Below are 14,833 nucleotides of genomic sequence, written 5' to 3'. Positions count from 1 at the left end.
CTGACTCTTTTCGTGAGGTGATCATTGGTTCAGTTAGTTCTTATGAAGAATCCGTTGCTTGTAACGTGATTCAAACTTTCACTTTGGTCAAACCTGACAAGTTCCAGTTGGCACGTCACTCCTGAAAAGTGAGAGAAGAAATTGCATAACTTTATTGTATGTAAGCTTATAAGAAAGACTCTCACTTTTATTCTCTCTTTTATTTTAGTTTAGAGTTTATGGTCTCAGCCACTAGTTTCAAGTCTTTTTTGATACCCCATGATGTTCATTTGATAAATAATGGTCTCACTTGAAATAGAAGTGGGAAATAATAAAGTGGGGTATGCTTTAAGGCATGGCTACTTTGTGATTGACAAGTCACTACCACAGTGTATCCTCAGGTTCTCAGGCTGATCCAATCAAGACAGAGGCATGCCAGCTCTGCCGTCTCATCCTGAATATGATCCCTTCTGGCTCATAGAGAGCCATTATGCTTAACTTGGGTGTGCAGAATCATAGCTCACAACCAGTGCGTGAAGTCACAGTGCCTCTGTGCTCTATGTATGGTACAGTCTCTGTTTTGTGAAAAACACAACAGAGTTGGGATATCTGCATCCAAAAAAAAAATAAATAAATAAAAAATAAAAAACCACACACAACAAGCTCCCCATGTTATTCCCAAGAACCAGCTGTGTGAAATGAAGTGATTTAATGTACTACACATAGAGTGGAGATGTAAATTGTGAGCAGGATTATAGAGAGATTCATAACAATGGACAATAAAATGTGGATTTTGTGACACAAAATATTGTGGGGATATTCTAGATATTGTTATTGTAAGTTGGAAATGGTTAGACTAGGGAGAAAGTGTGAAGAAACTGGATATTTATGTGGCTTTGGAGTACAGTTTTGTAGGTGGAGGGCAGACATGCTTGACAAATGATGAAGACTACTGATTCGTGGCCACCTTAGCCTGGCTGAGCACAGCAACTGACCGGGTAACAAGGACATGACGGAGATGAAACTAAAATCAGAGCTCAAAAAAAAATAACAGAAGAATCTTTTCATGATTTATTCTCTCTTCGCTCAGCTCTTTGTGCTTGTTCTCTACCCTCCAGTTTCTCCATTTTTTGGCGGCAGACTGTAAACAAACCCACACAAATGAATTCTCATTAACTGTTGTGACACTGAGGTTACCTGACAAAACAGAAAAGTCTGGGAAACTGTCGAGTCTATAGTCTGGTTTTCTCTCAGTCTCTGCTGAGTTGGCCTTCTGTCTGTGGCCTTGTGATGTATTTATTGAACCTTTCTATCCGCACCTCTTTCTTCACTCCTGTCCTTGTCATGCCGTCTCTCTACGTCCTGTTCTTTTACTTAAAGCATTATTTTTTTAATTCTGATCATTTCATTTTATAGCACAAGAGTGATATTGGCGACAATGCATGAATGGTTTGTTGGGAAAACGGACACACACTCACAAAAATACACATTTTCAAAATACATGGTTTAATTGCAAAACAGGAAGGAAATTTTGCGAATTTTGTTGTGAACCCTGGGCCAAAACAGGAACTGTATCTTCAACTTGAGCAAAAACAGCTGACAACAGACACAAAATCCACAAAGAGAATCATCAGTATCATACAATGCATTGCTTGATTGATTGACAAAAAAAAAGCCAAAAAGCGAATGTAAAACATCCTGCTCTGAAGTGTTCCTCAGCAAAAATGTCCCTCAAAATAAAATAAGAAAAAAGTGCACAAAGAACTCTCAGATTACCATTTTTCAATCCTCTTAGCCAGCCAAGCCTCTCTGGGCACATTCTGTATGTTCTTTTAGTCCTCTTTACCACATTAAAAACAAACTTTGACACGTCTCCAACCCTGCAATAGTTAAACTCTCCGTAAGTATCCAATGTTGAACACCAGGATTGATATCAAGCTTACAGGAAGACCAACCAACACAAACAGGATGTGTTGTTTGGTGCATGTTTAGACCCACTAAGCCTAGTGGGAATCATTACAGTTCTGTGTGTGTGTGTGTGTGCTCACATCCACCCTGTGCGTGCTACATCTCTTAGCATTGAGAAGCACATTTCATCTATATTTACTTCCAAATGGTCTTTTAACTAGGTCAGCTAACTAACGGAAATAGACTGCTGTTACAGTGTCAGTGAGGTAATCAGTCGTGACACCTAGTGGTGGAAAGTAGGAAGTGCAGCCTTGTTCAATCTGAGCAGAACGCCTACTGTCTATCAGCAGAAAGAGGACTTACAGTAAATAGTGGTTCTGATGTCTGTTGCATGTTTGAGTGTATGAACACATTGGATTGTGTTTGCATATGTGAGAGTGGATGTGTATATCGTTTTTACCTGCCCTTGTGTGGGTGACACGCGTATCGATCCAAAAAACGGTTTGTCACTAAGTCCAGTTCATATTTGTCAAACAAAGATGCCAAACGTTGTCTGGTTCCAGTTTCTCAAATGTGAAGATTTGCTGCATGTTTTCAGTTTTGCGTCATTTTAAATTGAATATCCGGCTTTTAGAGTTGGATCAAAGAAACGGCTTTGAAAAACATCACCTCCGGGTTCTGGAAAAGTGTTATTGACATTTCATTGGTCGCGATTAATCAGTACTTTGAGATATAAATGATAGATTAATCAATGAGTCGTTTTTCAGCCCCAGAGTGCATGCGTATCTGTATGTGTACAACGGCTGTCTGTGTGTCACTCTTTCATGTGCTCTCTCACTCTAATCTCTACTGCTCACTCCCCTCCTTCTCACTGAAACAACCTCTCACCCTCTCCCTCTCGCCCTGTCTCTCTCTCTCTCTATCTCTGTCCCTATCTCTTTCTCTCTGTCTCTCTCTCTCCCTCTCTCTCTCTCTCTCTCTCTCTCTCTCATTCTCTTTTGCTGCTTGTAAGCGGTCTCTGGGCGTGCAGCCAGCTGGCGTGTGTGTGTTTTTTGAATGAATACCTGATGAAGTTGGCCGAGCAAACCGTGGGAGGGGCCCTGTGTGTGTGTGTGTGTGTGTGTGCGTGTTTGTGTGTGTGTGGTGTAGGGCAGACAGTGTGAGAGCTCTGGCTCACATTCAGCCCCTTGCATAATGCACGTTGGAGCTCTGCATGCGGGACTCCCTCCCTGTGGGCGTGTGCAAGTGTGTGCTACCAGTTTTGTGTGTGTGTGTGTGTGTGCGTGTGTGTGACATCACCTACGTGCTGTGTATCAGTGGTAGTGAGGGAGCTTCCTGCCTCGCTGTCAAGATTTAGGAGAGGACTGTTGGCTGTGTGTGAGTGAGTGTGTGTCTGTGTGTGTTTGGGTGTGGAGGGGGTGAGGAAGGCCAAGAGCAGTTTGTAGCACAAGTACGCCGAAGCTGCTTTGGATTTTGGGCTTGAGGGGGAGAGAGAGAGAGAGAGAGAGAGTGAGAGTGAGAAAGAGAGAGAGACTCAGGGTGCTGTGCAAGGGACACGGCAAAAGAGAGGAAGAGAGAAGTTAAGGAAGGAAAGGAATGAGAGGGGGAGAGAGAGAACATGCTGCAGAAGTGGGCTTCTCCTGCTACCCTGGTAAGTACACTGCACACAGTTTGAGCTCACTCTGAATGAAGTGTGTGAGAGTCAGGGAGGGAGACAGTGCATGTGTGTGTGTGTGTGTGTGTGTGTGTCCCAGATGGGTTTGTCTTGTTGTATCATAGTATGTCTTTTGTAAGTGCGTACTGCATCTGGCCTAGTTTTTCCTACAATCATCGTTGCTCGTTTCTCCCATTCGGCCATCGTCCTGAAGTGTTTCCCCTCCCTGCGTCTCTTCTCTCTTTTCTCTTCTCTTCTTGTTGCTTTTGCTCTCTCGGTTCTCTCATTCCTCTCTTGCCATTGGCTCTTTATTTTCTCAGGCTCTCCCTGACTGACTGTCTTTCTGTCTGTCTGCAGCCCCCCTCCTCTGCCTCCACCCAGCCAACCTCAGGGTTGTCGAGGGGTGAGAAAGTGCAAGTCATGCAACGCTGCCAAAGTGTTTGTTTTCTGAAAGCGACTTTCTTTTTCTCACAGTCATTTGTTTCTCTCCATCTCTGTTTGTGTAACTCTGTCCCTCTCCCTCGCTCTTGCTTCTCTTTTTCTCCGTCACCCCCCCTCCTTCCCCTGCTTCTCTAACTCTCTGTCTCCATCTGTCCTCCATTACTCCCTCACTATCTGACCATACTTCTGTGTGTGTGTGTGTCTGTGTGTGTGTGTTTGTTGTTGTTTGTGTGCAATCACTAGTGGAGAGTGGCAGCCTTGTCAGAGTTCCCAGTCTGGCAAGGATCCCTGCCATGTGCACACACATGCACGTACATATGCGAACACACACGCAAACACGCATCCACACTAATGAGAAACCACATAGGCAGAAAGCTACAGAAGGACATAGAGGAAAAAACAGAGAAGTAGAGAGAGAGACAGAGAAGTACAGGCCTGCAGCAACACTGTACTTTCCAGTTGAACTATATTTAGCAGTGCGATAACGCATCACGTTGGACTTATCCCTTTGATCATGATTATGATTATGACTGGGCAATCACGCACACACACACACACACACACAGACTCACATGCAATAGACATAAGTAGCCCTTGCACATCAGTTTTTATGCCTCTGCACCAGTGACAGCCATGGCTGGAGGCATTATGTTTTGGGGTTTTCCATCCGTCCTGCATTGAATTTGGTGGTCAGAGGTCACTGGGACCTCTCAAAACACATTTCACACTAATTATGACAAAATTTCACACAAATGTTGTATAGGATAAAATGGTGAAGTGATGTTTATAACATTTATAAAAAACACTTTTCTGTTTATTATTCAACCCCAGAACAAGAGGAGGAGATTGTGAGCATATTTCATATTCAGATACTGAATTGGTGACACTAATCTTGGGTGTCCATTGAAACTGTGCTGATTGTGAAGACCATCTTCACTGCAGGGCTGAAAATGTGTGTAAAGCATCCATGTTTTAGAATTTGTAGCTTTATTTACCACAGCAGCCATATTTGAAACTCTGTCTCCTGTCATGACTGCAGCTTTGTGTGCTATCAGATTTTGCTTTATTGGCCAAGCATGTGAACACATAAAAGCAGTTTGACTCGAGCTGTTGCTGCTAACAACTAAAACTGATTGCAGCAGTGTTGATACCATCAACCAAAACATAAAGCGGAGCCTGACGTAACGTCGGTGTTGCAAATATTTCACATAGTTTGTGTGTAATTTAGTCAGAACCATGAATATCATGTAATCTCTCATGCTGTTCCTATGAATATGCTGCATGAAGGCCCATGGAGCAGACACTATACGTTTTTTGAAAAGAAACTGAGAACTTTAGGAGACATACACTGAGGTTGCTTAGAGACGCACAGTAGAGCTGTGAAACCCAGTGTTCGTTTGTTTGTGTTGCATGTGGTAAACATTTTGTAATTGTTGCAAATGACCATAGTGATAGTTTTGTTGGCCATATTACAGCAGCACTGGCGCCAGAACCACAAAACACTCCATTACCGCTTGAGTAAACCAGAAGGATTTATAAATTATAGATTGTCATTTAAGTTAAATGCATCAGATAGAAAGTATGTTTTGATGTGTATTACTGTAACATTTTTTATGCATAATTTATGCATGAAAGATCAGTTTAATTCTGTGTCTTCCTGTATGGTTTTGAACTCAAACATGTTTGAGCACATGTGTGTACTGCACCTGATTTTTATGTGTGTGAAAGAAAGTCAGAGGAAAAGTGCACTATATGTGCTGTATATGTGTGGGTTTGAGTAGGAAGAAATAAAGAAAAGGTTACATATACACACCTCCACTGTTTTGACCGTAGGAGGACAATAGTAAAGTGTGCGAGTGAATGATTCAGGTTACTGACTCACGCACGCACACGTACGCGAGCACAAGACTTTGGTAAGGTGGATCATTGTGTTTGTGAATGTGTGTGTGTGTGTGAGAGAGAGAGAGAGAGAGAGAGAGAGACTGAAGCACATGGAGGACAGACAGATTGGGTTACAGGTCATCTGATATCCACACAAACACAGACACGTATACGCTGCAAAGTCAGCAAGATTCGGGTGACATAGCTTTTCAGTGAATGTGTGTTTGAGTGTCAGTTTCAGTGAAGCAATACTCTCTTTTTGCAATGTAGGTCAGTTGAGTTTGCCTCTCTCTCTCTCTCTCTGTGTCTCTTTCTCCCTCCCATGTGTCCCAAGCCTTTCCCCACTCTCATACCCCCGTTCTTCCATCTTCCTCACTTTTCTGCCTCTCTTTATCCCTCCCTCAAATCCCTTTGTCGATCCTCCCTGTGCCCCTTCTTCGTTAATTGTTGCTGTAGTTTTTTTTCCTTCAAAATGCCAGACTTTCCCAGCTTGTGTGCCAGAAGGGTTAATAAGGAGGGAATGTAGCCCTCAGCGAAGTCTCAGCTGAGGAGTTTACAGCAGCACTCTCGCTCTCTCTCAGTCCATTTCTTTTCTTTCTCACTCTTTTACTCTCTCACTTACACTGCAGGACAAAGTATTAGAAAAAGGACCCAAGCTTGAAAGGCTGGATTTTTTTCCCCTTGGATTATTGTATGTACTGCTATACATCTCCCTTTCTGTTCCTCCAGTATTTTAGCTGTTGTTGTAGCCAAGATGTGGATATTAATAATGAATCAAGTGACTGTGTGTAATGCAGTGCCACTGTGCATTACATATAGAGTGAAACTAAGCTGAATGAATATGATTTATATAGGGAGGAAACAAACAAAAGTTTGCTTATGCTGTTGTGCTGACCTTTATTTCACTGATCCCTTTTAATTAAACCCTGTCATTTTTAAAAACAGCATGCTTCAGGGCGGCTTTTTTTTTTTTTTTTTGTTAAAGAGGGCATGCCAGAAAAAGTTAAAAAGATCATTGGTGTAATGTGAAACTTGTTGTTTGTAGAAAGAAAAATCCCACAGAGAATTATAACCCTACTTGTCCATCTGGAGCATTTTTGTATCTCTCACCTTTTTATTATCAGCGTTACTTCACTAGATGGTAGGCATCTGTTTTCAGCAAAAACTTCTAAAATCCCTCTGTAGCTAACTGCCCGGCACCACACAGCACGCAGATGAAGTTAGCAGCTAACTGGTGTATATAGTGAGGCATTTAATTATTACCCCCTGGATTGGTGCAGACCAAAATAGGGCTAAAAGACAAATGAATATTGTTTAAGGTATATACATTCCAACATAAATTCCCATTGTATAGCTCATCAGGCAAGCAACTAATAACCACTTTTCTTGTAGTAGTAGTTGACATCCCTTCTGTTGCTATAGCAATCTTGCTGTGATATGCTGCTTGACTTAGCACACACAGTTATTCCAAACACAGGCAGCTGTGGTACATACCAGGCTTTATGCACGTACTGTGTGTAACATCAGTGCAATATATCCCATTACACAATGCTTATAATATTTTTGCTGGAATTCTCAGAAATCTTTTCCACATGTCGGAGTTAGCAATGACATGCCTCCCTCTGAAGATAAAAGCTCTAAGAGATGGCAGCACGAGCAGATCTGCGGCTGATGCGCAGACACTGTCAGTGTTTGATGTGACAGCTGATATGAAATGTCTCTAATCTAAGGGCTGTCAGACACATAATATTCCTCTTGTCTCAAAGTTTTCACTTGAGTAAGAGCTTGTTGAATATTCGCCTATACCGACACAGTGTGCACATTACAGTGAATGAGGTGTGGTACAGTAGACAGACAAGTAGGGGATTAATGTGAATGGATGCCCTGAGACAAGAAGCCCATACATTATGAGACACAAGATTAAGAACATAAAACCATTAGATGTAAGAATGATAATTGAGAAAGGAGTTATGAAGAAGGAGAGGTGGGCAGGTTGAGGCAGGCGGGGAGTTGAGTGGAGGTAGAGTGAAGGAGCCAGAGGTGGAGAAGATTGTGTCTCAGTGCTTAAACCTCAGCGATCAACACTACCTCTCAGTACACCTCTGACTCATGCCTGCTTGATTGAACAGATGGTGCGTGCTTGCGAACATGTACGTGCGTGTGCTCACTCCCACAACGCTGCATGCATGTATGTCTGTGTGCGGGTGCTCTTCTACTGTATATGCGTGTGAAATTGCATATGTGCTTACTCCTACGCCCGTCTCTGCAGTTGTGTTGTAGTAGCACTGCGATGCTTCTTAAATCACAGGAATCTGCTTGAGATGCAAGATGTCCCTCATCCTACAGAACACGCACACACACACACACACACACACACACAAATGTTATTATGGCTGAAAGATTAAATCTTTTGCGGCTTCCAACAACAGACTTCTGAAAGCTGGAGTCATATCTAACACAACGTTGTGTGTGCTGTGGTCTAATGGACAGTCAGCAGTCTTGTATTCAGTGATGATGCAAAATCAGTTGCGTAAGTGTCCATGCCTGTAGATTCTCAGTGTTTCCAATTATAAGTTTTTAATTATAAGACAATTATAAGTTATTCAATCTTAGCTAATAATGTCAAGCAAGAAGCTTCCACTGTTATGTTAAGTATGAATGCAAGTTTCCCATGTGTGCTTGGTAAAGCACAGTTCCATTTTATTATAAGTCTGATATTGTGTCTTCTCTGTGATATAAAATATCATGACATAAGCTAAGTAGTTTTTCCACATTTTACAACCCGTTTGTGTCTTCTTGATGGTATTTGAATATAGCTGACAATAGAAATTATAAGCTAGATTTTACATGTCATGGTTTTTGTTTATTGTGTGTTTATTAATTTGGCAGGGGAAAGCTCATTGTTGTTTTATTTTGTCAAGCAAATATTTATGTGCTTATTCGTGTATACATTTACAGTAATACTGTGCACTTTCCTACTGGCTTCTTGCTGTCATTTATGTTATTTCATTTATTGTGTTGTTGCAGTACTGCTTGATGAAACACACTCAGCACTTGTCAGAGTAAACTCACTGACTCGGCTGACTGAAGAAATAAATTGACAAACCTTGTATTGCAGTCAACGTGTTGTCGCTGTAGCAGCAATGCTAGCTGTGCATTTCAGTGCATGTTTGAGGTGTGGGCAGCCAATACTCAGCTGATTTTAAAGTGCCCTTAAGTCTTTAGCTTGGATTCGTACTTAGGTCGGTGTATGTGCTGGTAAAAGAGTGTGTGTGTGTGTGTGTTTGTGTGTGAACCTTTGCTGTGTGTCAGGAAAAGAACATGTGTCAGCATAATTGAATATGCCCAGGTGTCAGTGTTTGAGTAAGCAAGTGTGTGTGTGTGTGTGTGTGTGTGTGCGCGCGTGTGTCTGTGTGGTTGTCTGCATGCATGTGTGTCTGTGTGCTTGAAATGCTTGTACATTTTTTATGAGATTCACACCAAGATTTCTATCTTTTGCGGCAGGGGGTTCTCGCTGACAGATGGCACAAACACATGTGGTACTAACTCACACATACTTTACTGAGTACAGCACAGGCTGGTTGGTCCAAATACAGCATGTGATGGAAACTGCTTGGAATTGTGTAGATTATTAGTATTAAAATTGCAAGCGTTTGGAAACCCATAGGAACTGCTCAGATTATTTTTGTTCTGCTTCAGTTCTTTTGCTCACCCACTGTTGAGCAACCAGAAACCACAATTAGCCACCCAGTGGCACTGAAACCACAAGATTTACTATGCGCTTTAAAGGTAGGGGAGAAACTGGGTTGGCTGTCTCATTCATTAGATTCTTCTTCAAAGAGGGTGCTGTAAAACTGCAGGCGCAGAAATTTTCCAAATTTTCATTGTCATCTCAAAATGTAAACAGCATCCCTCCATCATGAATGAGTGTTGGTGTAATAAATTTATTACAAGATCTGCATGCATTTCACTTCAAAGGGGTACTGAGCGTTATTAGTTGACCTTCTGAGTTTCTCATTGTAGGAAATCATTTTCTTAACGCGTGATCTTTGTTTCATCCTTCAGAACTTTTCTGTTCCCTTCGAACACAGTTAGTAATTGTGTGTATTTTTGCTATCTTGAGTTTTTTGTGTTCTTCTTCTTTGTGTTACGGAGCCATTTGTTTGGCACCTGAGTTTGCTGGCTCATGGTCTGTTGGATGACCTTCATGGCAATAAATGTATAGCACAGCAGTTTCTCTTCTTGGTATGTTTTTTGTTTCCCTGAATCCCTGGCAGCATTTTTTCCCCTTGTTCCTTGTTTTCCATTTTCTTCTTCTTCTTTCTATTTGTGAGACATTTTTAAATTTTCATTAGACATCAGACCCTGCTGTCAAGTTGAAAAAAATACTGCACATATAAAAAATATAACATATAAATGGCCTTAAATTTGTACATATTTATCTGTTTAAGATTTGCACCTTTTCCTAACAGTCTGCCTGTCTCTCTTTTCCACAGAATTGTGCTGGGTGTCAGCAGACTTGCTTTTGCAGGGAAATGATTCCACATGAAGTGCGACACACTCGGCCCCCCGTCGTCTTCGGCGGCAGCAGCAGGTGTGACGTCGTGACACTCTCCCATACCACACTGAGTTCACCCTTCAGCCGCTAAAGACCCCTGGACCAAACAGATCGCCCTACCCCTCCCCTCTAACCACCCCTCCATATCTTCATCTCCATCTTTAATCCTTCCTCATCTGCTTTTTAGGGCCTGGATTTTTTTGTTATCAAGAGAAAGACCTGATTCATGGGCCTTGGGTGGACTAGATAGAGAGTAAAAGAGAGAAAGGATTGTGAAGGTTAATTCATAGATAATTGAAGTAACAAGAGACAGATCGTTAGTAGTCAGAATAAGAGACAAGAAAGTGAAATAGAAAGTCAAAGAGAAAGAGAGAGCAACAAAGAAAAGAAGTCCAGTTAAGGAGTGTAGAGTTAAGGGACGTGAGGCAAAGTCAGCATGAAGTCCAACCAGGAACGCAGTAATGAATGTCTGCCCCCAAAGAAGAGGGAGATTCCCTCAAGTACTTTACCATCTGAAAATCGTTCACCCATCATGCCTCCTGCCACTGACAGCCAGCACACAGAGAACATGACCTGGCTCGCCAGTGTGGCTGGTGGGAATGAGAGTGGGGTCAGTGGGCATCGTAGCTCCATTCAGTCTGACGGGCCCCAGTACAAATCCCTCTTGTCCACATCAGACGCTTCACCTTCCTCTTCCTCACTGAGGCTAGTGTCATCTCTTCCTACAGTGTACACGTCCCCCCTGTCACAGTCCACAGTTGGAGGAACTGTCCATTACACCCAATTGCCACCCAACTTGCAGTTTATAGCCTCACCCTACACTGCTCCATACACAGGTTACATCTCCCCTCAACTGCTTCCACCTCCCCCTCCGCCTCCCCCCCTTTCTTCCTCCTCTTTGGCTGCGCAGAGACCTTCACACACAGCGACAGTCTGTGCTCCTTCACAGGCCTCCAAACATGACCAGCAGAGAGCATCCACAGGGCGTACCTCCATGCCTCCACCTCCTACAGACCCCGCCCCTCACCATGTTCAAATGTCAACTTCCACACGGACTGTGCCGTCACCTCATCACCAAGGAGGTGTTCACCTTCCTCCACCTTCACTGCACCACCACCATGCTTTGGGACATGGGCTGTCCCAGGTTGTGGTGCAGTATACAGATGGACTCACCAGGAAAGAGGAAGTTGAGTCTAAAACCAGAGAGCTCCACAATGGAGAGCTGGAAAGGGGTCAGCGGTTTGGAGCATCCCATGAAACCAGCCTGTCAAAGCCAGGGAGTAAATCACGAGATACCGCTTCTTCTTTGTCCTCCTATGAGGCTCGCCAGCTCGTTTTGCCATCAGAGTACTCTACTCATGATCCCTCAGGACTGAGAACCTCTGTTATGGTTATGCCCAATAGCCACGGGGACCACCACCTGGTACCACCCAGAGTCAGCCCTGAGAAGGTGACAACCTCTGCCCCAGCTCATCTGGAGAAAGGCGGCATCATCCTGGGCAAGCCTATGAATCGCACACCCTCCTGCTCCAGCACCTCGTCGTCTTTCACGTTTCCACCCCCATTAAGTGTCAACAGCCTGAAAGCTGCTGTCAGTACACTGCCGCCCCAGACGGTTATCCAGACCACCCACAACGCTACGGAGTCATTGTCAATGGGTCTCCCCTCCACCAGTATCTACCCTCAGCCGCCTATCATTGGTTACATTGCAGGGGGCAATGGGAGCCAGCATACACCAATCAGTTACCACACCAGCCTACAGCAGCACTTACTTATTCCCGGTGCCCAACCGGTCATTATCCCTGTTAGTGGAGGTGGAGTTACCACATTGGAACCTGTAGCCTCTCATGTAACGTCATCTACCCAAGCCGCAACATTTCCCACCACACTCCCACACACATATATTGCGGCCACTGCCCTCAAAGGAGAGACTCTGGAAACCTCCAGTGGCTCGTATCACCAGGCCGCTTCAGGCGCAGTGGTCCAAGCCCAGCTTCATCTGCCCATTGTTCCCGCTCCACCAGGGCTGGTTGCCCCCGCTGCGCCTCCTCCCTCATCCAGTACGGTGGTGCCCTCCTCACTCCCCCCGTATTTCATCAAGGGCTCCATCATCCAGCTGGCCGATGGGGAGCTGAAACGCGTGGAGGACCTGAAGACAGAGGACTTCATCCAGAGTGCTGAGATCAGCAGTGAGCTGAAGATTGACTCGTCCACAGTGGAGCGCATTGAGGGGAGCCACACCTCACCCAACTTTGCTGTGGTTCAGTTTTCTGTCGGTGAACACCGTGCACAGGTGAGAGACAGGGAACAACATTTTTTAATACCTTGACAGTTTGGCAAACACAGTTAGATTGATATTACTCTTATGACTGTGAATTAACAATAGCTCTAATCAGCATTCGCTTAGCACTAGCTTAGCTAGGAATCAACAGTACAACAACATCAACAGTCATAAAAATTGAGAAATAAAGCTAGTGTCTAAAGCTCACCAATTAACACTATGTAATTTTCTTTGTTTAATCTGTACATGAATAGAAATGTAAAAAGAGAAATTGTTTTTGCATTTTGTTTGTGAGCAGGTTAGCAAAACACCATGTTAGTTATTAAGCCTTAGAGCTGCTAGCTACTGGCAGTAGTGGTAGGAGTAGCATATTTAACAAACTTGAAGTCTAGCTGTTCTGTCCTGCTTTTGATCTTTATGCTAAGCTAATGGCTCTCTGTGCTGTCTCCACTGTTAATGCACCGACATGAGTTTGGTATTGTTCTTCTCATTTCGTTCTCTGAAAGAAAGTGAAACTGTTTATTGCTTATTCTTGGTGTGATTTTAGAAAGCATGATTATAGTTTTGTGGTGATCATTTCAGTCAGAAACCATCATTATGACAGATGCTTAAACCTTCAGTTTAAGCAGTTTAAAAAGTAGAACAACAGAAAATTAACCTGTAGTTTTTCATAATCGGTTAATTTTTTAATTCCTATACTGATGTTTATATGTTTACGCTCTTTTTAAAATCCTCTCTAAAAATTTAAGTACAATCTAGCCATAACAGTTTTAATGAGATCTCTGAGAAGGTTTTTATGTATCCTCTTAGCTGGTGTTATTAATAGGAAATAACGTATTGAGCGGCTCCCTTATTAATGACTCTATAATCGTGAATCTCACAGGACTCTGCTGTTTCTCCTGTGATGAGGTTCAGTGTGCTGAAATGACAGCCTTGTAACACACATGTTCTGATCGTGGGCTGTAGAGAAAGTTCAGAGAGTTTACTGCCTGAATCTACTCTATCTATAGATCTTTCAAGTACTCAGTACAGCCAGGAACGTAAGTGCACCAATGCAATACCACGTTTCTACTGCCACATGTAATCTTTGGAGGTACTTTTTCTGATATACAACTTAAATCTTAGTATGTAAAACATCTAAAAATTAGACCCAAGTTCCTTGCTCAATTCCCAGACATTGGCTTGTACTCTGACTCTCACTCTTTTATAACTTCGATCTCTGTAATGTCTTAACATCAAATACTATGCTACAATTCGTCCTTCTATTTTCAGTCTGGTTCTCCCAAAGTGCTTCAGACGCACTTGCACACACTCACATGCACACACATGCACCCTTCTCACTGTCTTTGAGGGTGTGTGTTAAAGCCAGTTAATCTATTTCATCTGTCCACGCTGTGACTCGTCCACCCACATAGCACATCTCTAGCCATCTCTCCTGCCCCCGGCTGCTCTTTGATACTGTGCCCCACAAAAGCTGACAGTCTTTCAAAGACTTATCTTTATCTCAGTGGTTCTTCTTACTTTTTTTTTTTATCCTGAGAGGTGGTAGCAGCTTTGAGTCTACACTCAGAGGATTCGCGCAGAGAAGTCAAAAATTATATAATACAGGAGGGAAAATATTGCCTTGAGAGGTGTTTGATATATCTTACACTTGTTTCGTTCTTAACGTTGTTCTCTTTCACACTTGCTTCCTCACTCGTCTTCTTGCTCAAACAACTCTCCCTTTGTAATCTTGCCTTTTCGTCTCCAGCTCAGTAACTTTCTCCACTCCTGTCTTCTCATCCTCGACACTCTCCACAATTTTTTCAGATATTCCTTCACTTCATCTTCTTTCTCTTCAGGTTTATTTTCTCCCTCGCTCTAACTGTCATATCTCAAAGCCTCCTCTGAAGCATCTCTTCATTCTGCCATACATACAAATGATAATGTAGACTCTGGAATATGGAAGTTAATCCAGAATTCAGACAGAAGAATTTAAATCTCTTTACATAAACATGTTCTACCCTCTTCATTGGTTCTGTGTAATGGATCGCTAAGTTCATTTTTTTGATGTTGTTGTGTTGAAATGTGTTGCATCTTGGGTCACAAAGTTTTTAATTCAGCTAAATTTAGACAAACTAAAGTCCTTGTA

General features: G+C 42.9%; 1 protein-coding gene across 4 annotated transcripts in view; it reads left to right on the top strand.

The window, feature by feature from the left end:
• Nucleotides 1-14,833, top strand: part of atxn1a (ataxin 1a) — an 88,133-nt gene that overhangs the window by 72,329 nt on the left and 971 nt on the right. For 3 of the 4 annotated variants that reach the window (XM_046418348.1, XM_046418347.1, XM_046418349.1), the window contains one exon: nt 10,360-12,714. In XM_046418348.1, coding sequence (XP_046274304.1) covers nt 10,858-12,714 — 1,857 coding nt within the window. In that variant the 5' untranslated portion in view covers nt 10,360-10,857. Of the gene's footprint in view, nt 1-2,856; nt 3,539-10,359; nt 12,715-14,833 lie in introns of those variants that run through there. The other variant, XM_046418350.1, reaches the window with a different exon arrangement.

This window comes from Scatophagus argus, chromosome 17, assembly GCF_020382885.2.
Source record: "Scatophagus argus isolate fScaArg1 chromosome 17, fScaArg1.pri, whole genome shotgun sequence".
Taxonomy (NCBI): Eukaryota; Metazoa; Chordata; class Actinopteri; family Scatophagidae; genus Scatophagus; species Scatophagus argus.
This window is presented reverse-complemented; position numbering and strand designations above follow the sequence as displayed.